Below are 25242 nucleotides of genomic sequence, written 5' to 3'. Positions count from 1 at the left end.
TTTTGGAATTAAAGGGATAATTATTAAAAGTTTCCTTTAATCAAAACAACAATTTTGGAAATTGCTTAATTGCTTGATTATCATTAATACTTCATTAGGTCAAAAATTTCCAATTATTCACAATGTGAACTCCCTGTAAATACTGTGTTAACATACTAGTTTAAACACAATTCAAAAATAACTCAAAAATCAATTCTCAAAAATCAATTTAAAGGAATTATTTTCTCTAGTTTTTTGTGATAGGCGAATACAAGGAATAATTCGTCATCTCGGCAGTTGTGCGCTAATCATCTCATTGTTGTATCCTGGTAGTCAGATAACAAAAGATCTCAAGCACCAAGGAGTGGCTGAAAACCTATCTTAAAGAAATTGAGTAATTGCATACCTCAACTTATTACTATTAATGTATTTATGGTTTTCTATTCAGATTATTTAATCGAATATTTTCCATGTTATTAATTGTGTTTGTTTTATTCTTGATTCATGTACACGAATTTTACGATGAGATCCTACCAAGGAATTGAATGTTGTTTGCCACTACTTGTATGAATCACCATGGAAGCAAATTGTGGATCTATAAAACATTTTATTTTTATTTTCCTTTCGCCTCGGATTGTTATACCTCTAACAATCTTAAGAAGATTTTATCTTCTACCTTTCTGGAAAAAATTAAATATGAGACCATTTAGAAATCTTGAAAAAATTAAGATAAGAAAATAAATTTGTTTTCGAGATTTATCCTGCTGTTTTAATGGGTTTGCTTAATTTCAAAGTGGACAAATCTATTTAATATAAATTATCGTTAAAGTGATGTTTGTTACTATGTTTGAAATGTCTGTTCGATAATAAAAAATAAAAAATAAGCGAGATTAATTTGAATATACGCAATGATACATGAGGTTTTTTTTCAAATTATTTTGCAAGCTTATGTATAAACCAACTTGTGTAAATATACAAATGCATGTTGATTAACACATTGTGATTTGCCTTTTTCACAAATAAATTAATAAATGTGATTCTTTGGTTATGAAAATAAAAATTTCATATGTGGTTATTGCTTATAAATGTAGAGCAATTAAAGAATTAATGTGATTCTTTCTATATTATGGTACTATTGAGGAATATCATTATGGTAAGATTTCGTCTATAAAAGTGCATTTGAACATTAATCATGATATTGTTCATGATATTATTGTTATGGTATTATTACCGTATAACCTTTGGCATATTAATATGAAATATTTAAATATGACACTAATAAAGAATATTTTTGGTATTTATAATTATTATTAAATGTCATAATAATTATTGTTTGTGTTTTTGGAAACACTATAATTGTACTAAAAATTTATTTTGAGAAATTTTGTAAATACAAACAGATTTAAAGTTTAATACAAGGATTTTGCTTATTGGGTTGTCAAAAGTAAAATCAAATGATTAGTTCATTTTGATTATTGTGTTACAAAAAGTAAAATCAAATGATTAGTTACTTTCGATTATTAGATTGCGAAAATTAAAATCAAATGATTAGTTCTTTGTGATTATTGGGTTGGTAAAATTAAAAGATTAATTTTTTTTGTTAAACAGAACCGAGTCGTTGTGATATACCTGTTTCAGGTTTTAGTGTTACTAATTTCGACGATTAACATAATATAAAGAAATAAATAACTAGATTTATTTCATCGTAGAATCTTACGTTGATTCTAACTTTTAAATGGAAATTATTTCTTTGAGAATCTTGAATGATTCTAACTTTGTAAGGAGAATAAATTGTTAAATGTATTTCATTGAAATCTTAAATGATTTAATTTTGTAAGGAAAATAAATTGTCAAATTTATTTTCTTGATAATCGCGAATGATTCTATCCTTTAAAAATAAATAATTATTGAATTTATTTTCTTGAGAATCTTAAATGATAGTATTTTGTTAAAGGAAATAAATTGTTAAATTTATTTCATTATATGATTCTATCTTTTAAAAGAAAATAAATCATATGATTTATTTTCCTATTTTAGAAAAGGAAACAACTCGTTGAATTTAGTTTCCTGTTTTGTATAAGGATTTATTTTCCTATTTTATGAAAAGAAATAAATCGTTGAGTTTATTTTCCTCTTTTACTAAAGGAAATGAGTTGGTGGATTTATTTTCATGTGAATCTTATATGATTTTGATTTGTAAAATGAAATAAATCATAAAATTTATTTTCCTGTTTTGGTAAAGGAAATAAATTGGTAAATTTATTTTCCTAAGAATCTTATATGATTCTGATATGTAAAAAGAAATAAAACATTGGATTTATTTTTCTATTGTGTAAAAAGAAATAAATCGTAGAATTTATTTTCTTGTTTTGTATAAGGAAATAAATCGTTAAATTTATTTTCCTAAGAATCTTGTATGATTCTAATATGTAAACGGAAATAAATTGTTGGATTTATTTTCCTATTCTGTAAAATGAAAAAAATCGTTGGATTTATTTTTTTAGGAATCTTGTATGATTCTTGTTTATAAAAGAAAATAAATCGTTGGATTTATTTTCATGATTTGCAAAAGAAAATAAATCGGTGGATTGAATTTATTTTCTTGTGAATCAAGTATGATTCTATTTTGAAGGAAAAAATAAATCGTTAAATTTATTTCTTTAAAATCTCGATATGTTTGTAAAGTGAGATCTTGAAAGTAAATTTATTTTGGAAATTAGATTCATGTCGTAATAATGGGTTTACCTAATATACTTTTACAAACAAGAAGGAATAAAAAATTTATTACCTTCATCGATGATAGTAAAAAAAATTTCAATATATTTGCTAAAGAGCAAAGGTGAAGCTATAGAGAAATATATTATCTATAAATTCAAAGTTGAAAACCAACTTAATAAAATCATTAAGCTGGTAAGAAGTAATAATGGTGGTGAATATAACCATTAATTGGTTAATATATTACACAACATGATATTATTTATAAAGTGACACCATCATGGGGTCGCGAAGCGAAAGAATTAATTCTTAAAAAAGGAAATGATTAACGCAATACTAAGAAGTTTTGGGTTATCACAGAACATGTGGGGAAGCTGTTTTTCCAGCTAATTACCTTTTAAATAAGGTTCTCCTGAATAAATTGACAAAACATCATATGAGTCATGGAAATATAGAAAATCTTTCTACAATTACTTAAAAATGTGGGGTCTCTTGTAAAGATAATGATCTCATTATCAAAGGAAACGAAATCTCAAATCAGTGGATTATATTGGCTAAGTAGATTATAGCAAGACATATCGACATCTTTTGTATGAATCAAAGAATTCCGAGACTCACAAAAACACAAAAACAAAATCAAAGAATATCTTATTCTTTGAAAATATATTCCCTTATATAACTAAGGACGATGATTGGAGACTATCAATAAAGATAAGTCTAGATGTTCAACGAAAGGTTGAAATAAAGATATTGTCATTATGACAAACCACTAAAAAGCAATTATGAGTTAAATGAGATATCTCATATATGCTCAAGAGTATGGATTGTACCAAGATCATGCTTCCTTAGAAGGATACTCTAATGACAGTTGAATATCTGTTATTCAAGATATCCAAGGCACAAGTAAATATGTTTCACATTGGGGAGAGGAGTCATATCATAGAAATCCTCAAGAAAATTGTTATAACCAAATCCAAAATGGAATAAATGTTTGTAACTCTAGAAAAAGTCTAGAGAATAAGTCGAATAACTTTAGAATTTCTTGGAGGATATTCTTGAATGGCCAAAGTTTGTGCCCGCAATATTCATTTATTGGTAGAGCACAGAACGTTAGGTATAATGGTAAGTTGTGATATATACATCATCAACACAATACAATTGGACAACTGATCTCAAATGAAGTTATCACTCTTGACTTTGAAAGATCAATGGATAACATCGTAGATTCACTAACTGAAGGGTTAATATTGAGATCAAATTGAGAAAACATCGAAAGGAATGAGACTAAATCCCATGAATTAAAGGCTTTATGTGAAGGAAACTCCTACCTTGTTGACTGGAGATCCCAAGATCTAGGTTCAAATGGATAACCTAATTCCATAAACGTGTGCAGTCATTGTGGGGGTTTATTATCCCAAGTCCGTTCCTATGATGTAAACAGTGATAAAATTAGTATAAACTAAGCAAAGCTTTTAATGACCATTGTGTGCTTTGAAGAGTCAAGAAACATAATTCATATATGTGAGAGTGAAGTGAGTCCGTTTCAAGGAAACTATTGGGCATAGTTCTTTTAAACTATTGCAGAACCAGGTGATGTCCATGGCTTTAAGGACATACCCATGAAAACTGAAATTCTTGTCAGAGGGTTAGTTGTGTGAAGTATATCATCGTTTACACAAATGACAGAACAACTCAAGGACATCATGTCTACTGGTCAGCTAGTAAAGTAAATATATTGTCACAAAGGAATATTCAACGGAGGACACCTACATATCTTATGCAACTATCAACCGTAGAGTCTATCACCACATCGAGTCAAAATGATTTTGATAAATGACCAATTTCATTCATGTGGGGGATTGTTGGAAAAAATTTGATAATTTTGGAGCTTTGAATGAGAAATTGATCCAAACGTTGTTGAGGAAAACGTGGAACCAATTGTTGGTTTGCAAATGTGCAGACATGCACAATGTGAGCAACGTGAATGTTCGAACTGATCTAGCTCTTTGTTGGCTTTCGGATATTTTAACCCAAATGTGAGATATTTTCCTCAAATAAAGAATATATTTTCAAAATATGTTTTGGAATTAAAATGATAAATATTAAAAGGTTATTTTAATCAAAACAATAATTTTTGAAATTGCTTAATTGCTTGATTCTCGTTAATGTTTCATTAGGTCAAAAATTTCCAATTGTTCACAATGTGAACTCCCTATAAATACCATGTTAACCTACTATTTTAAACACAATTCAAAAACAACTCAAAAACCAATTCAAAGGAATTCTTTTCTCTAGTTTCTGGTGATAGGCGAAGACAATGAATGATTCTTGATCTCGATAGTTATGTGCTAATCATCTCGTTGTTGTATATTGGGATACAGACAACCAAAGATCTCAAGCACCAATGAGTGACTGAAAATATGTCTTAAGGAAACTACGTAATTGCAGGCCTCAACTTATTACTATTCATATATTTATGGCTTTATATTCAGATTATTTAATCAAATATTTTCCATGTTATTAATTGTGTTTATTTTTTTTCTTGATTCATATACACGAATTTTACGAAGAGATCCCGTCGAGGAATTGAATGCCATTTTCCGCGACTTATATGAATAACCATGGAAGCAAATTATAGATCTATAAAATATTTGATTTTATCAATTATTGAACTAACTTGTGTATACCGTTGAACTTTTAATTTTATCAAATATAGTATTAAAGTTGCATCTAATTATGTCACTCTACTATTAAGTAACGTGATAATGACATAATTAATGATTATTGACGTGGTTGTCACACCAAATTAATGTTAGTTTGGTGTGGTCATTTTGATGTCTAAAAGAACTAAAATTATTATAATATTATATTTAGGGATCTAAACTTAAAACTTTTAAAATCAATTATTAAAATTTAATTACGGAACTAACTCGATTTTTATTATATTTTTTTATAAAAATAATACTCATGTCATATAAGATTAACAACATAACCTAAAAAAGTAAGCTTTAAACACTAAAATCTTTCTTGATCTTAGTCTTTTTGAGTTCCATTCAACAAAAACTAAGTTCAAAACCTGTAAAAAAAATTAAAAAAAATAAAAGGACGGAAAATTGAAGGCTAAACATGAAATCTATGGAGTTTTCAGCCTTCAAACAATCATACTGTTCTATGAAAATGTCAGTACAGTTCAAAGTATCTGACACCAGTATTACAACTATAATTATTGTTCTCTTCCTTCATAGCTGTTTGGAAGAGAAGTCTCATGTGTGGTAGTTTAATATACGATTAAAAAAATATTATTAGTTTTGTTATTATTTTTTTAATAAAATCAGTAAAAAATTACTATAAAGATTATTATTTTTACCGAGTTTGTTATTATTGACCGCTTTATCAGATTTGGTAATATATCCGGTAGAAAAAAATAATGTTTTAAATAGCGTTTTATCGGATATATTACCAAGCTCAGTAAAGTGCTCAATAATATTTTGGGTAGAAATAATAATGTTTCCAATAATTTTTACCGATTTTATTAAAAAAAATTACAAAACCGATAGCATCTTTCCTTAGTCGTATATTAAGGCCGATGTACGGTATAACTTCCCCTATTTGGACTATTTAACTACCAACCCTTGATAGTAACACAGATTGAGAGAGTGTGGACAATCATGTTTCTTCGAGTACAAACCATGCCAAGTTGATGATAGCAATTCCGTCTTCTAAAATGTGTATCTGTGCAGTTTGTGTGGTGAGTCTATTAATCTTTACTTCAAAGTCTATCTTTTACTCTAATGTAAGTTGACATGTTTCAGTAATGAATACTCAGAAAATTTAAATTATATTTTTAGAATTTTAAAAATTAATAAATAAAATTAGTGTAAATATTCCTTTAATTTCATGTTAATTTTTTTTAATAATTTTATATAAATTTTTTTAAAAAATTTTAAAATGATTGTTTAGAGAAAATTGCTTTAGGATACCACTGAATTTTGCATGCTAACTCATTTATACCACTAAAATATTAATTTTATAAACTAAAACGTTGAACTTTTGTTTTACATTCAGTTATGTTACTCCGTTATTAAGTCAATAACGAGACGATGATTTGGCTAACCGTTGTTGACGTGGTCTGTCACACAAAAATATTGTCATTTTAGTATGACTATTTTGATATCTAAAACGATGTCGTTTTATTCAATGAACTTTAGGGGTGTACTAGTTTTTCCATTGAACTTTTAAATAGTTTTCTTTTTTAGCGCTAGATTTTTTTTTGTTGTCGACGGGAGTCAAGCTCCACTCGCAATCAGTCATATTTCATGGTAAGATCAATATTAAAACATTTGTATTTCACACCTATTTCTTCTCCTAAGATTGATTTTCCACAAAATTCTCTCAAAATCGACGAAAATACATTTAAAGGGAAGTAATTGATTGTCGGTGGCAACCGAAAAGTACAGTTCTAAAGTAAATTATTTAAAAGTTCAGTGACAAAATTAATAAATTCCTAAAATTTAATGTCTAAGATGACATTTTAAGAAATAAAACAGTCGCACCAAAACGATATCATTTTGGTGTGGTATGTCACGTCAGTAATGATTAGTCATGTTATCATCTAGTAAGTAACTTAACGATGAAATGACATAGTTGAATATATAACTAAAGTTCAGTAATTATAATTAATAAAATTAAAAAAATTATTAGAATAAATGAATTAATGAATAAAATTCAGTGATATCTAAAATAGTTTTTTTAATATAACTGTCACTGTTTTGAATCATGCCCATGTCTTCACTCGAAGTAAAGGGCCTAAATTGAAAGGGGAGATAGAAGACGAAACGCCCATATTTTAAGGTCCCGAGGTTAGTCTTAGTCAACCGGTGAATTGTTTTTGGTAATAAGAAAATTAGAAAGTCTAAGATTGTGAAAATAGGAGATTAGGTCAAGGTCAGTAGCAGAATAAACATCTGGACGGCTGTTCACTCATTTTATTGTTCCAACAAAACCACCATCATCTTCTTCACTGTATTCTTATATGGACGTTTAACATGGTTATGAGTGGACTGGAAGAATAGATTCTGAGAATGCAACCATACGTCAGATCAAGGCCCTTGAAGAAGCTTCCACAACACAGTTCGTCTTCCAGTTGGGCCTGTTGCTGGTGCTGCCTATGGTTAAGGAAAATGACCTGGAAAAAGGGTTCTGTACTGCTCTGTTGTCATCATGCAGTTACAACTTCTCTGTATTATTTACTTTCCAGCTTCGTACAAAAGCACATTACTGGGAAAAAATAAGGGGCCCTGAGCGGTAACTCAGGGTGCTCCCTTAGAGCCGGCCCTGGACCTCATCAAAGCAGTTTCATGTTTAAAGAACTAGAATATGCTCCTCCAATCACAGGCTTCTCACGACAGTATCTTCATGTTTTTAAATAACTGGCTACGGTAACCATGTCCTCATTTTTTAACCTTTTTTAAATACCATGGATGTGAATGTTTATTTTTCCTCTTTATGTATTCCGATCGATTCTCAAGGCACTTATATTCCATGATTCTTTTTTCATGGAGGAGGAAGAGAAGAAAAAGGGTTAACGGAGGTAAGTGTCACGGTAGATAAACCTAATGGGAAGTAATATAAGGATCTTATTGAAAACAAACTAGAATTTCAGTGATTGTATTGTAAGTTTTAAAACTTAGGTGATCAAATATAAGTGCCTTAAATGTTCGGGGACAATTTATGTACTTTTTACCGTTAAATTTAATTTGATTTTAAAAAAATATTTTTTTAAATTTTAAATCATTTAAATTTAAATTTAAATTGGATTTGGATTGGATTTTAAATTTGATTTAAATTAATTTTTTAAGTTTATTTTAAATTAAAATGACGTAATTAGATCTTTAATTTAATAATTTAATTTTTTAATAATATGACCCCTAATTTTTTTGTTTTACGTATACTAAACTAAATTTGAACTATATACTCTTCAATCAATGTAAATGCCCGCATGGCTTCATTTTTCTAATAAATTATTTTTACATGATTTCGTTTTTATTCGTCCGTCTTTAGTTTAAAATTTATTATTATAAAATTTTAATCACATGTTTATTATTATAGAACCAGCCTTTTAAAACAGATTTCTTCCATTTTAATTTAATCTCAACTTTACATTTAAGATCTTTCGATTATAATTCTTTGTAAATTCTTTCTTCTCACAATTTCTTGACTCTTTGTACATATCAATATTTATCCTCAAAATTTCACACACACATATATATATATATAATTAGAAATATTTAAAGCAGAATTAATTAATATTATGATTTATAATTAATTACATTATGATTAAATAAATTCAAACAAATTTATTGATTTGAATCAAATTTTATATACTCAATTCAATTCAAAATAATTTTAATTAAATTTATATAAAAATAATATAAAAAATAATTAATATTTTTCCAACTGAATTCGACTTTATCTTATATCCATTTCTAACCACCACAACAATCCAACAAATATCACCGCTAATTCGGCCAATGCTCCCACCACTTCATCTTCTCTTTCCATTTTTCACCACAATTTCCTTTAATGGTTTGATTATTCCATTTGTAAATTTGCTTCTACTTTCTAGTTTTTCAATACAAAGTAGTAAGCCTCAACCACCCACCTAATGTGTGGCGATTGGCGGGCCATATATCCCTATGTAAGAACAGAAAATATTTCAAATTCATGGTTGTGGAAGCTTAGATGTCTGTGGTAGCTCCAAGATATTTGATAAAAAAAACATTAAATTGTCACCAAAAATCTTCCCTCTACTCCATGTCAACAATACCGATTCTACTAGGAAGACTAAGACCCCATGATTCATAATTTGATATACAAATTCACCAAGTAAAGCGATGATGTGTATAATTCTCTCTCCTGATTTCAATCACCGTCCTCTATTTGACCAAATATTTCACACGTAATGACTCATACCACTTTTTTAAAAATAGGGTCATACTATTTTTGTTGAAATAAATTAAAATGATCATAACATAATACTTTTCAAAATATTTTTTACTTAATAATATCATTCTTAATTTAGATTATTTAAATCTATTTTTTAAAATAATACTCTCTTTAACAAAAAAAATTATTCAATAGCTTAAACTTAACCACCAATATTGTAATTTAATATATGAAAGGCATTGTAACCTTGAACCTAACATTATTTCTGCACTGATTGAGAGATAGAGACCAGAGACACGCACATTCCATCTTCCGTGTGGAGAGTGTACTATTACACTGTAAGATGTTTCCATACATTTGAAGCTTCCAGTAGATGTGGATGTTATTTATGGTATAGCAGATGTGATTGGCATTCCTTATGCGAGGAGTATCTTATAGGTATCCCGCCTAATTTCAACAGTGGTCGAATACCCTTATCATGGTTGGCTACAAATTTTCAACAATTGAGTGAAGATTGTCCTGGGGATCATTCTAAATATTTGCTCAAGATTTCACATTACAACTCATAGGAGGGATCTTGATGCCCAAAAAATTTTGCAACCAAGTTCATTGTATGTGATTACGTCACCTCAAAGATTTTCACGTTGCCGGCTCATTCAATTAGGGCTCCACAGTTTTAACATCTCTGTATAGAGAAATGTGTCGGGCGACTGATTATTGAAAAAATGCTATTGACGGATGTCTCCTTCTTCTCCAGTCATGGGTGTGGTATCGCATGCCCTTTTATGTCTGGTTGTGAATATCTCGTTGATCTTCCCCTTATTGTCGAGGTAATTTCAATATTGATTTCGTATAAATAATTTTTTAAATATAATGAAATGTTTTTTTACATTGAATACGTGGTCATGTACAAGGAAAAATCATCATGATGTATCATACGAATTGAAAGAAATTCGGCTACTCATTTATCAAAAGGCTGGTACAGATTAAATTTTATTATTTACCTTTAATTGTCGTTTTATAATTAGAATATTTTTTATAAGAATTATATATATTTGTTTTAGTTTCAATGAGATCTTTATTCTATTGAAGAATGAGGTTTTGCATCCCACCTGACTTGAGTGGCTCATTAGATGTATGGATAGCGATGGTCCCTCTTATATGTTATGCTATTGTCGAGTGGCATCATATTGATCGTGTGCTCCGCCAATTTGGATTCGTATAATATATTCCTGAAACACCTAGGAATCTCGACAATATGCATAACGTCAATAGACGGGAAGTGTAACATCCCAAAACAAGAGCAAGTGACTAAAATGGAAGTTTTGGAAATTTAAAGTCTGATTTTGAATTTTATTGTTCAGTAATACTAATGGAATAAGGGGTATAATGGTCATTTGACAAAGAAAGATTTTTATTTTCCAATATAAAGAAGTAGACACGTAAGAGGAGAAGAAAATTAGAAGACTCTGGAGATACTTGGCTTTCTTCTTCCTTTCTTCCCGTAGCTCCATTGGTAAGGTAAGATTATGTCAAGTGATTGTTTCATTTCAATTGAAGTTGAGTTTAATTATTAAGATGATAATTAATCTTAAGGAAAAGCTTAATTTGTCTTAAAACCATAAGATGAAGGAGTTAAGAGAGATTAAAGATTAGAAGTTTTTAAATGAAATTTTGGAAAAGAGTTGATAAGAAGAATTTGAAGTTAAATTTGACTTGTCATAGTTGAATTAAGAAATTTGGAGTGATAGAATTGGATTTAGAACATATAGAAAATTGGTATGATTTTGAATTTCATTTGGAGGATAGGATTTTGAGGTTTAAGATGAATAAATGAGTATAGATTGGTTTAAGTAGTGTACTGGAATTAAGAATATAAAAGGGGATGAAACATGAAGGATTTAGCTAAAAGGGATGAGTTTTCGGGTTCAAGAAGTGAATTCTGGGCAGAGTGAATCGTACACATTCAATTTGTACCGATGCATCAAGGGTAAAATTACAGAAATTGTTCAAGGTGTATCGATGCACATGAAGTGTATCAATGCACTCCTTTAAAATAGAAACATCGAATGCCATAAGTGTATCGATGCACAAGTAGTGCATCGATGCACCCCCTTAAGATTAAAACATCGAAGGTGATTTGTGTACCGATGCACAGGTAGTGCATCGATGCACACGTTATAGAATGCATCGATACACTGTAGTGCATAGATGCATACTTTCATTAAAAGATGAAATAACTTTCTTCTTAGTCTAAGGAGTAATAGTTTAGAATATATCAATTGAATACTGATATGTATTAAATTTATTTGATATTTTGAATATATTTGGCATGTACTAATTGATTGAGTTGAATATGCTCTGAATGGTTTGTAAAACAATTTGATAGTATTAATTACTGTAAAGTAATTATTTTCTCAAATGAGGAAATTAAGATTTCAGTGGCTTTGTAAAGAACAGAGTTTTTGAAAAGTCAATGTGACACCTCGAACTCGGATCCGGGTCGGATACGGGTTGGGGTGTTACAAGAAATGATATCAGAGCTAAGGTTTAGCCGATTCTAGGCTTAAACCGAAGGTAAAAGAGTTTTAAAAATGTGTACATGCCAACTCAAAGTGAACATTTCTGATCTGATAGTGTAAGGAGTATGTTGTCTTGCTAATAGAATAAGATTTGTATGATATAGTAGAAATGAATTATAGAAATTGTCGAAGTGAATAGATAACTGATAAATCTGATGGTGATAGCAATTCACCAGCCCTGGCCAGGCATGATGAAGAGCGGAAACCTCAGAAAGTGTCTTATAAGATTAAAGGTTGATTTCAGAAAGTTGAAATCATATCTGAATAATGATAGAAAGTTTTTATTGTTTTGAATCGGAAAGGTGATATGGATTCGTTTTGTTATTTCGTGGATAAGATAGAATATAGTGAATAAGTGTCACCATAAGAGAGTTAAAAGATCAAATGATGCAATGAGAATTGGTAAAAGAGTTCAAGAATAAGTATATCAGTGACAAGCGTATAAGATGTATAAAGTCAGAGCTTACGAGCTTGAAACGCAGGGATAGTATTGTGTATAAGTAAAAGTGTGTATATGATAAGGGTTTGCAGTTAAGATGGAAAGAGTTAGCGTTGGCTAACCAGAGTATGTGATAAAATGTACCAAAATTATAAGATTATAAGATATTGTCAGGTTATGATAACTAAATATGAAGTGGATACGGATACAAGCTAAGGATTGATAAGAAGAGTTTAAGGATGTATATGATTGGTTGATTAGGGCATGTGCCCTAGATTGAACAATTGTTATTAACTAGCTGTCAGAGTAAAGGAGATAGAGTTATAAGATTGGAAGAAAATATAAAGTTGAGTTAATCAATTGTGATGTGGATCTGAATATAGTTGGGTATTATGATCAGATAACTATGATGTAGATAAGGAGATAAGTAATTGTATGGAGCTTTAAGGAAGGAAAATACAAGTATAAGACATAGTAAAAATGAGGTTATATAAGTGAATTTGATTATCGAAGTTAAGAAAATGTGATAAAGATCGGTAATCAGAGATGAGTATAAGTGATAGGAAAAGAGTAGGTGATCATGAAAGAAAGATATGATTTATGTATAAGGAGATTTCGATTTTGAATGAATAAAGAAATAACGGAATAAAGAATGAAAAGGATTGAGTTTAAAGGACCATATATAATAAAGGTTATATGGAAATGTAGATGATAAGTTTGATATAGAAGTAAGAAAAGTGTGCAATGTGATGTGAAAAGATTGTTTGATTCTGTAAAATGTATATTTAATCACATTTGAAGAAGTGTTAAGGTTGTGTTCTTGGTCAAATGATGATGGAAAACAAGTTTGGTTATTGTTATAAGGTAATTAGATATGGATTTATGAGATTGAGAGATGAAAATGGATGTTACTGTCTACGTGATGAGTGACATTATATGGAATTTTAGAAATGGTCAAAGGAAAATACATAATCGAATGAGAGAAAGACAGAAATGAATTGAGGTTACTGGTTATTGTTTATACGATAAGTGATAGTAGATGAATGTATAAAGGAACAAATGTGGATAAAGAACATTAGAATAGGTAGAGGTAGTTTACTTATCGATGTGTACAGTGAAATTCGAGGACGAATTTTCTTAAAAGAGGGAGATTTGTAACATCCCAAAACAAGATCAAGTGACTAAAATGAAGTTTTGGAAATTTGAAGTCTGATTTTGAAAGATTTTAAAGATTATTTTATTGTTCAGTAAATAACTAATGGAATAAGGGGTATAATGGTCATTTGACAAAGAAATATTTTTATTTTCCCTTATAAAAGAAGTAGACACGTGGAGAGGAAGAAAAATTAGAAGACTCTGGAGATGCTTGGCTTTCTTCTTCCTTTCTTCCCGTGGCTCCATTGGTAAGGTAAGATTATGTCAAGTGATTGTTTCCTTTCAATTTGAAGTTGAGTTTAATTCTTGAGATGATAATTAAGCTTAAGGAAAGCTTAATTTTTCTTAAAACCATAAGATGAAGGAGTTAATAGAGATTAAAGATTAGAAGTTTTTAAATGAAATTTTGGAAAAGAGTTGATAAGTAGAATTTAAAGTTAAATTTGACTTGTCAATAGTTGAATTAAGAGATTTGGAGTAATAGAATTTGATTTAGAACATATAAAAAATTTGGTATGATTCTTGAATTTTATTTGGAGGATAGGATTTTGAGGTTTAAGATGAAATAATTGAGTATAGATTGGTTTAAGTATGTGTACTGGAGTTAAGAATATAAAAGGGGATGAAACATAAAGGATTTAAGCTAAAAGGGATGAGTTTTCGGGTTCAAGAACTGAATTCTAGGCAGAGTGAATCGGTACACATTCAATGTGTACCGATGCATCAAGGGTAAAATCCCAGAAATTGTTCAAGGTGTATCGATGCACATGAAGTGTATCGATGCACTCCTTTAAAATAAAAACATCAAATGCCATAAGTGTATCGATGCACAAGTAGTGCATCGATGCACCCCCTTAAGATTAAAACATCGAAGGTGATTTGTGTATCGATGCACAGGTAGTGCATCGATGCACACGTTATGGAATGCATCGATACACTGTAGAGTGCATCGATGCATACCTTCATTAAAAGATGAAAATAACTTTGTTTTTAGCCTAAGGAGTAATAGTTTAGAATATATCAATTGGATACTGATATGTATTAAATGTATTTGATATTTTGAATATAGTTGGCATGTACTAATTGATTGAGTTGAATATGCTCTGAATGGTTTGTAAAACAAATTGATAGTATTAATTACTGTAAAGTAATTATTTTCTCAAATGAGGAAATTAAGATTTCAGTGGCCTTGTAAAGAACAGAGTTTTGAAAAGTCAATTTGACACCTCGGACTCGGATTCGGGTCAAATACGGGTTGGGTTATTACAAGAAATGGTATCAGAGCTAAGGTTTAGTCGATTCTAGGCTTAAACCGAAGGTAAAAGAGTTTTAAAAATGTATACATGACAACTCAAAGTGAACATTTCTGATCTGATAGTGTAAGGAGTATATTATCTTGTTAATAGATTAAGATTTGTTTGATATAGTATAAATGAATTATAGAAATTTTCGAAGTGAATCGATAGCTGATAAATCTGATGGTGATAGCAATTCACATGCCCTGGCCAGGCAAGATTAAGAGCGGAAACCTCAGAAAGTATCTTATAATATTAAAGGTTGATTTCAGAAAGTTGAAATTATGTCTGAATAATGATAGAAAGTTTTCATTGTTATGAATCGGAAAGGTGATATGGATTCGTTTTGTTATTTCGTGGATAAGATAGAATATGGTAAATAAGTGTCACCATAAGAGCGTTAAAAGATCAAATGATGCAATGAGAATTGGTAGAAGAGTTCAAGAATAAGTATATCAGTGACAAGCGTATAAGATGTATAATGTTAGAGCTTATGAGTTTGAAACGCATGGATAATATTTTGTATAAGTAAAAGCGTGTATATGATAAGGGTTTGCAATTAAGATGGAAAGCGTTAGTGTTGTATGTGATAAATGTACTGGAATCATAAGATTATAAGATATTGTCAGGTTATGATAACTAAATATGAAGTGGATACGGATACAAGCTAAGGATTGATAAGAAGAGTTTAAGGATGTATATGATTGGTTGATTAGGGCATGTGCCCTAGATTGAATTGTTGTTATTGACTAGCTGTCAGAGTAAAGGAGATAAAGTTATAAGATTGGAAGAAAATATAAAGTTGAGTTAATCAATTGTGAGGTGGATCTGAATATAGTTGGGTATTTTGATCAAATAACTATGATGTAGATAAGGAGATAAGTAATTGAGTGGAGCTTTAAGGAAGGAAAATACAAGTATAAGAGATAGTAAAGAATGAGGTTTGTATAAGTAAATTTGATTATCGAAGTTAAGAAAATGTGATAAAGATCGGTAATCAGAGATGAGTATAAGTGATAGGAAAAGAGTAGGTGATCATGAAAGGAAAGATATGATTTATGTATAAGGAGATTTCGATTTTGAATGAATAAAGAAATAATGGAATAAAGAATGAAAATGATTGAGTTTAAAGGATCATATATAATAAAGGTTATATGGAAATGTAGATGATAAGTTTGATATAGAAGTAAGAAAAGTGTGCAATTTGATGTGAAAAGATAATTTGATTCTGTAAAATGTATGTTTAATCACATTTGAAGAAGTGTTAAGGTTGTGTTCTTGGTCAAATGATGATGGAAAACAAGTTTGGTTATTGTTATAAGGTAATTAGAGATGGATTTATGAGATTGAGAGATGAAAATGGATGTTATTGTCTACGTGATGTGTGACATTATATGGAATTTTAGAAATGGTCAAAGGAAAATACAAAATTTAATGATAGAAAAGCAGAAATGGATTGAGGTTACTGGTTACTATTTATACGATAAGCGACAGTAGATGAATGTATAAAGGAACGAATGTGGATAAAGAGCATTAGAAGATAGGTAGAGGTAGTGTACTTATCGATGTGTGCAATGAAAATTCGAGGACGAATTTTCTTAAAGGAGGGGAGATTTGTAACATCCCAAAACAAGAGTAAGTGACTAAAATAGAAGTTTTGGAAATTTGAAGTCTGATTTTGAAAGATTTTAAAGATTTATTTTATTGTTCAGTAAATAACTAATGGAATAAGGGGTATAATGGTCATTTGACAAAGAAAGATTTTTATTTTCCCTTATAAAAAAAAGTAGACACGTGGAGAGGAGAAGAAAAATTAGAAGACTATGGAGATGTTTGGCTTTCTTCTTCCTTTCTTCATGTGGCTCCATTGGTAAAGTAAGATTATGTCAAGTGATTGTTTCATTTCAATTTGAAGTTGAGTTTAATTCTTGCGATGATAACTAAGATTAAGGAAAGCTTAATTTATCTTAAAACCATAAGATGAAGGAGTTAAGAGAGATTAAAGATTAGAAGTTTTTAAATGAAATTTTGGAAAAGAGTTGATAAGTAGAATTTAAAGTTAAATTTGACTTGTCAATAGTGGAATTAAGAGATTTGGAGTGATAGAATTAGATTTAGAACATATAGAAAATTTGGTATGATTCTTGAATTTCATTTGGAGGATAGAATTTTGAGGTTTAAGATGAAATAAATGAGTATGGATTGGTTTAAGTATGTGTACTGGAGTTAAGAATATAAAAGGGGATGAAACATGAAGGATTTAAGCTAAAAATGATGAGTTTTCGGGTTCAAGAAGTGAATTCTGGGCAGAGTGAATCGGTACACATTCAATGTGTACCGATGCATCAAGGGTAAAATCCCAGAAATTGTTCAAGGTGTATCGATGCACATGAAGTGTATCAATGCACTCCTTTAAAATAAAAACATCGAATGCCATAAGTGTATCGATGCACAAGTAGTGTATCGATGCACCCCCTTAAGATTAAAACATCTAAGGTGATTTGTGTACCGATGCACATGTAGTGCATCGATGCACACGTTATGGAATGCATCGATACACTGTAGAGTGCATCGATGCATACTTTCATTAAAATATGAAAATAACTTTGTTTTTAGCCTAAGGAGTAATAGTTTAGAATATATCAATTGGATACTGATATGTATTAAATGTATTTGATATTTTGAATATAGTTGGCATGTACTAATTAATTGAGTTGAATATGCTCTGAATGGTTTGTAAAACAATTTGATAGTATTAATTACTGTAAAGTAATTATTTTCTCAAATGAGGAAATTAAGATTTCAGTGGCTTTGTAAAGAACAGAGTTTTGAAAAGTCAATGTGACACCTCGATCTTGGATCCGGGTCGGATACGGGTTAGGGGTGTTACAAGAGGTAAAAAGGAATGTCAAATGGCTGATGAAGCACATCGAGTGGATAATGATCTGGGAGGATTGACGTCGACGCATTCCCTGTACGAAGTAGATTTATGTGGATCATTATTCGGTTGCGATTGAATATTATCAGTGGTTCAACACGAACTGGAAGTCATTCCTACTTTCCGAGGAAGTACGAGGCAAGAGCATTTATTGGCGCTGAGAAAAACGTCCACCGTCACAGCATTATTATCCCCCGACTCGTGGACAGAGAGTAGACGCTTCCGACTCATCCTCAACTACAACACCAGATCCATCACAACATCCACGATCGACACCAGTTTACATTCGCAAACTACCACTATAAATTGGTCTATCGTCAGTTCAGATGACACCGTAGCCGTTTCAGATGGCACCACAGTCGTTTTAGACGCCACCACAGTCAGTTCAAATGCCACCATCGCAGGGTTTTATGACACCTCATGCCGGATATTATATTGGCATGCTTATGGATCTAACATGGGCTTAATATGCTACTTATTTGGCAGGTGGTGCTCCACCACAGGCACAGATACCTCTAGCTCAACATGGATCGCAGTCGTCGATGTTTTCGCAGTTTTCACAGTTCTCTATAAGCGATGGGATGATTTGTCATACACCTCCATGGTCCTTATTCTATGGAGGTGCTACATTGTCATCCGTCCTTCATCAACAATATCAACAAAATACAACTGCTACTGTTGATGATGATGATGATGAGAGTGTAGAGGAAGAGCAAGTTATACGAAGAAATCATCATCAAAATAGACAGTCACTGTCTTGTGGAATATATTTAAGACGTAAACATCGATAGACTTTTTATTTATTTTGTTTGTTTATCAGTAAATGTAATGAATTATAGACTTTTTATTTGTTATTTTATTATGGACTTTTGTTTGTTTATTTTAGTTTGTAATATTTTTATTTGATTTTCTTAATGTATTTATTGTTTCTATTTATTTGGTGATACATGTTTTGAACTGAGTGCTCTTCGCACAGGTTTTAAATGTCTTCCTCTTGAACTTGAAAGCATCGTGTCATATGAGTTTTGAACTGAGTGATGTATCATAGGCATCTCCACATTAAGGTCGAAGAAGCTCGCAGTTGAATGTCTCCCTCTGGAACTTGAAGGCATCGTGTCAAATAGGTATTTAATAGATTGTTGCGTCGAGGCCATCTCCATATTCAGGTTAAAGAAATTGGTAGATGAATGTCTTCCCCTTGAACTGGAAGTGATGTTGCCATACAGATTGTTCATAGAGCCACCTTTGTACAAATCGTAACAAGTTGCTGATGAATGTCTCCCCATTGAACTTAATGAAATGGTACCAGAATGTGGATTTACGATTAACGAGGTAAAATCATTCCACATTACTTGAAGTAGGCTGTCAACTTGATCAGTTTGTTGAGTCAGCCCATAGTGAGAGCATAATGACATACCACAAACCGCAGACACTTCAACAAATATGGTATACATTTGTGTAACAACGTTTGAATTTTAATTATGAGCATCAATCATCATAGTAACGGCGTTATCGTTGGAGAGTACGAACGTTGTATAAATTAACGAAAATAGTACATTAAAAAAAATAGTACTGAAGTGAGGATATTCTTATAGTACTCCCATCATGAACATTTCTTGAAATTTTAGTGATTAGCTCCTCAAGAGTGATGTTTCTCTTGAAAGATAAGGTGACATAATGATTTGATGCGAAGATAACGTCGGTTTCATCTCTCCGAATTTCTACATCATAATAAACAATAATTAAAATACGCTTCAATTTGAGAGTTTGAAAGATTGAAAATTTTATATCTACAAAAACAAATAATTGTTTCTAATATATGATCATTCTCCTAATTAAATAAATATTATACAAATTAAAATATAAACTAATATTAAACATTAAAAAATATTCACAATAATTTAAATAACACAATTTAATATTATTATCGTATCGACAAAATATCTCGAGATATAATTCTGCCTTTTATTTTACAATAACAAAAAGTAATAAAAAATAATTAATACACTAAAATTTATTCAAATAATTAAATATAAAATAAATATAATATAATAAAAATAATTTTACCTTCTAAAATTTATAATAAAATCTACTTATTTTAATAGAGAAAATTGATAGAAAGAATAATGTGAAAATAATTTTGTTATTTGATATTTAGATTCGGAGAGGAATTTATAGAAGGAGGATGTGTGATTTACCAAGAGAGCTAAATGGTAGAATAATAATTGAAAGAGAATAATAGAAGACGCATTTTATAATCAGTGACGTTATCCGTGTCAAAAAACCCCGTAAAGATATGCATCATGAGTGACGCCTTTCCACCGAGACACCAACTTAATCGTAACTCCAAGAAGGTGCTTATCTTGATCCGCAACTTACGTCCGCATTTTAAAAAGAGTGTTAAATCAGAAATATTTGAAGAAACAGTATCCGCCGGATAAATATTTACTGTTATGGTGTTTTTTGTGTGTGATAAAAACGCCCCCTGTGAATCCATCCTTCGTATTTTATGCACATTTTAATTTATAATACATTTCAAATACATATAAGATCAACAACAGGGGGAAAGAAGACAACAACATTACAAAATCAGATTACAAGATCTAACCCAGAGATCAAACTAGTAAAATTCTTAGGTAATCAGCCCACACAAACCAACTATCAAAAGAGGGTTAATAAATCCCATCCAAGAGTAATAATCATGGACTATCGTTAAGAATAGGTTAGATCATCAGAAATCTCAAGACCAAACCAACTCAATCAAACAGAAATTACTATTACTAACAGCTTAAAGATGTTTTACTGGATTTTTTGAGGCTCTAATTTTTCCTCCTTCATGATTGTGTACTCGACGTGTCTAACGAATCACTCGAATCGGACTCTAACTGAACGGCATCGTCCTGTTTGATCAACTGTTCTTTTAACATCCTTATAGAATCAAACGAAACGGCCTCGTCGACGGATTCTTCCTCCGCTTTGGACGGAGTAAACAAAACAGTACGGTGACCGTACCTACGTTTAGGACTTAATGGATCCAGTTCGTCCTACAAATAACAAGAAATAAACAAATAAATAAAACGGAGAAAAATATTCAAAAACGCAGAGAAGGAAAATCTGATAACGAAATAACAAAGAGAAAAAAAAAAACAACCTGATAATGAAGATCTGAAGCATTTTCTCTCGATCTTTTCAACGGAAACAAATTTGTTGATTTACAGACCTCTCTCCTGCCATCAGAATATTCTTCGCTACTAGATGAACTTGAAGCCGGCGGAGGAGTATTTGCAACTGTGGACCACGGCACCACCTGATTATATCCGTCCTCCGCCGCCTCGTCATCAGAAACGGCTCTTTCGTCTTCTTCATTTTCCGCTTCGCTGCCTTCTCGATCGTGGCCGTTGACGCACTTCTCACAGACGGAAACCGTGTGACCGAGCTTGGAACCAGCGGCTCTCCACAGCGTGAGAGAGTAGCACGCGTGGCAGAGAAGACATCTCACGTGCCGCGCCACGAGGAAGTTGGCTCCGTGCACTTTAGCATCACAGCCCCAGCACAAACTCGCTTGGTCCGACTCGCAATACGTCCTTGCCGCCAAATCGCAGAGTTCACAGCTCTTCATTTCTCTCCTTTAAACCAAAATCAGAGAGATAAGCTTTGGTTTGTCCTATCTGCCGGTTTCTTCTTCTTTCGTTTTCTAAGAGAATTTTTTTCGTCAAGAATTTCTTTTTGACAACAATTTTCTCTTTATTGTATATATGCAGAGAATGGACAATTGGAAAGGCAGTAAACATCAAACTGCAGTGGCTTATAGAAACAGCCCTCCTTTTGCTTCAAATAACAAATTTGCCATTAAAATACTTCTAGCTTGCTAACCTAGCTGGCAGTGCCGCCACCCCTTACATAATATTGTCCTCAAAATACTAGAATAATTTAATTAATTTTTTGGTTTATGCAAAATACCTTTTTCACCTTTGCACATTCATTTTGGCTTACTATCAAAATAAGTGCCCAAACTTTACCTTCTTTTTCAAATAGGCGTCTAAACTAATTTTTGTTTGATCTAGGTGCCTAACGTAACAAACATTACCTATTTAGGTGCTTGGGCCGGTAACGGTGCGTTAATTTTTTCGTTAAATGACATGTGTCACAACCTGGTAAATATAAAAATTTTATTTAAAATTAAAAAATTAAAATTATATATTTTTTAAAAAAACAGAAACACAAATTTTGAAATAAACCTAAAATTTAAAAACCTTCACTTCAACACCTAAACCCACGCCATCCATTACCTTTTGTCATCAACGAAGCTTTACCTGACCTCTCTTCCCCCAGCGACCAAAATCCCTATGAAATCGTGACCGATCGACGATGAATCAACATTTTAAACCTCTCGAACCCTAGGATTATAATTGCGATTCCACGAGATTCCGACAGCTAATCGATGAAAAAATACGACGGTATATGAGTAGGAGGATTGTAGGGACTACGTAGGTGGTAGTGGTTTTGACCGGAAAGGGCGGCGGTGGACAATTAATGATAGGATTTGGAATTTTGGGGTTATTTTATAATATAAGAAAAGTTATTGTTTTTATAATAAATATCATAACATTTTTAATATTTAAAAAATAAATTTCAAAATACCAGATTGTGACATATGTCACTTAACGGGAGAAATTAATGTTGTTGATAGTCCGGACACTTAAACGGATGAATGAGACAAAAATTAGTTTAGACACCTATTTGGGAAAATTGGTATAGTTTGGGAACTTATTTTGGTATTAAATCCATTCATTTTAACAAATATTTTTAACCTTCTTCACGTTATTTAAGTTCAAAATTTTGAATAAAATTTAGGGTAAACTACACGTGTGGTACTTAAATCGCTATTTTGCTTTATTTTAATACTAAATTTTATTTATTTTTAAATTATATTTAATATTTAATTTAAGTTTCATTTTGGTACACCGTCATAAAAACTTAATGATGATATTGACATATTATCATAAGATATTGACATATTATCATAAGATAATAACATATTATCATTAAAAAGATTGAAAAGACATGTCAAAATTTCTATTAATTTTCTAATGGAAGGTATCAAATTGAAACATAAAATAAATACTAGGTGTGATTTAAAAAAACTAAAATTTAGATACTAAAACAAAATAAAATTATTAGTTTAAGTACTAAACATTTAAATTAGCCTTTTTGTAAAACAAAATAATAACTATAATAATCAAATCAAGAATTTTCTATCCTTTCACTTTGTTTTCCATTTTGTTACATATGATATTTTTATGAAGAAAACAAATGTACGAGTAAATCCTTTTATTTTTTATTTCATTCAATCTAAGACAAAATAATTAAATAGAAAAATAAAGATAGGAGTAAAATTGTGATTTCGATAACTATACGGAAACAGGAGGTATTAGCGGAATTGGAAAGAAACGGTAGTGGGTGAGGGTAAAGTGGGGGTGTGGTGAGAAGATGAGCCACACGTTGAAATGGCGTATAAATGTATCGCTTATATACGGCGTTAAATTAGCCTCCCCATTACCTTCTGCTTCGGCCTTTGGCTCGTTTCCTCGGTTTGTTTGGAACAAAAATGAAGATTTTTCTTCTTATTTGTTATTAAGTAGTGGCTGCGTACAACTACTTCTGACTGTAGCCACGTGTCGTTAGTGGATAGCCGAGATTCAGAATCTCTTCCCGTTGCAGGGTCAAGGATTAGCCACGTGGATTGGCTTGATTCGGGTGATTGCGTGTACGGCTGGTGTTATCTCTCTGTCTTCTCTGCATTCGCTGCTTCGTATTTATCTCTCAAGTCTTGATGATCACTGGCCAAGGGAAAAAACACATCTTAGTAACAGCTAAGATTTTACCACGTTAGTGTTTCATGCTTTGAATAACTAATGAATGTGGCCATTTTTCCATCTGTTGAGAACACACCTTCCATTTTTTAGATTTGTTTTCTTACTTTCCCTTCACGTCCTTTGCAATGGAATGACACCCTCGATACCACCACCTGCTAGCAAAAATAAAGAGATTTTAAGTCCCTTAACTGGATACAGGAAAATAACAGAGTCAGGTTTCAAATCGAGATCGCAGTTACGATTTTGGTTATTTCAGATTTACCGTGATTGCAGTCGTCGCGGATGCTATTGCGACTGTCACGGACGCTATTGGAGCCGTCGCGGGTAACTCGGACGGCGACGAAACCGCTATATAGCGACCGAAATCACGGTCGCAGATCATTTTTTAAAACTCTGAACAGAGTAAAGACTAACCTAGTGATAGGACCTGACGGATAAATATGATTTTAAAGCGGGCGAATCGTCGGAGCTTACATGTTTTTCTTTGTAGGCCGAGCTGGAACTAATGGTGAGACACGATCGGAGTCCGAGAACCAATCAATAAAAGGTGTTGCTTAGAAGATATCTAGAGGAACCAAATATAATTAGATGATTAAATTTATTGAATTTAGCTAAAATTAGGATCAAATTGACATTTTGAGTAAGTAACAAGGATCAAATATATAATTATAGCAAAAATTTAATTGAAGAGTCATTTTCTTGGTTAAATTTTAATTATCACATCTCTCCCACTATTAAAAGTTAACGACCAGTGGTTTGATTGAATATTTAAATAGTTAAGTGGTTTGTTTGATTAAATTGAAACATCGATGGTCAAAATGATTTTTGATAATAATTGAGTGGTCACCCGTGTAGTTTATCCTAAAAAAATTATATTTGGTTTAACTTGAAAATAGGCAAAATTTTGTAGATAATTTTTAGATTAAATTATTTTTGTTTAAAATAATGTAATGTTTAGGTTTTGATTTCTTTACTAATTAAATTAATTATTATTAAATTTTAAAAATAATTTTTTTTCTACATATTAGTTCAAATGATAGAATATAGTTAACTGATGAAGCTTGATAATCAACATATTTCTAGTCATTTGAGAATAATGATGTTATTATTATTTATTTAAGATAATAATATATTTTATTTGAGAATGAATTATTATTATATTATTAAATGGTAGAAGTTTATTTTATGAGTAATTGATTAGTTTCATGATTTAAATAATTTTAGGAAGACGAGCAACAAGTCTCTCATTATCGAATCAATATTCTTAATAAGCCACACCATTTGATTGAAGATAAATTGTAAGATTCTAGATTTTACT

The 25242-nt window shown here is 30.9% G+C and overlaps 1 protein-coding gene across 1 annotated transcript; it reads right to left on the bottom strand.

Moving 5' to 3' along the window:
* Nucleotides 1-20611: 20611 nt before the first annotated feature.
* Nucleotides 20612-21735, bottom strand: LOC120163653 (zinc finger protein CONSTANS-LIKE 1-like). Its single transcript, XM_039173533.1, has 2 exons — nt 21200-21735; nt 20612-21092 (listed from the first exon to the last, which is right to left on the bottom strand). Exons 1-2 carry the CDS (start codon nt 21665-21667, stop codon nt 20883-20885), a joined length of 678 nt encoding a protein of 225 aa, XP_039029464.1. The 5' UTR covers nt 21668-21735; the 3' UTR covers nt 20612-20882.
* Between the last annotated feature and the right edge of the window lie 3507 nt (nt 21736-25242).

This window comes from Hibiscus syriacus, unplaced genomic scaffold (genome assembly GCF_006381635.1).
Source record: "Hibiscus syriacus cultivar Baekdansim isolate YM2019G1 unplaced genomic scaffold, ASM638163v2 tig00111493_pilon, whole genome shotgun sequence".
Taxonomy (NCBI): Eukaryota; Viridiplantae; Streptophyta; class Magnoliopsida; order Malvales; family Malvaceae; genus Hibiscus; species Hibiscus syriacus.
Note: the sequence above shows the minus strand (reverse complement) of the source record. Positions and strands in the feature narration are given on the sequence as shown.

Bases quoted from the DNA above. Each gene is read 5' to 3' on its own strand.
- LOC120163653 (XM_039173533.1), bottom strand. From the start codon at position 21,667: ATGAAGAGCTGTGAACTCTGCGATTTGGCGGCAAGGACGTATTGCGAG. The intron at 21,093-21,199 runs GTTGTTTTTTTT...TGTTATTTGTAG, and splicing joins CTTCAGATCTTCATTATCAG to GACGAACTGGATCCATTAAG.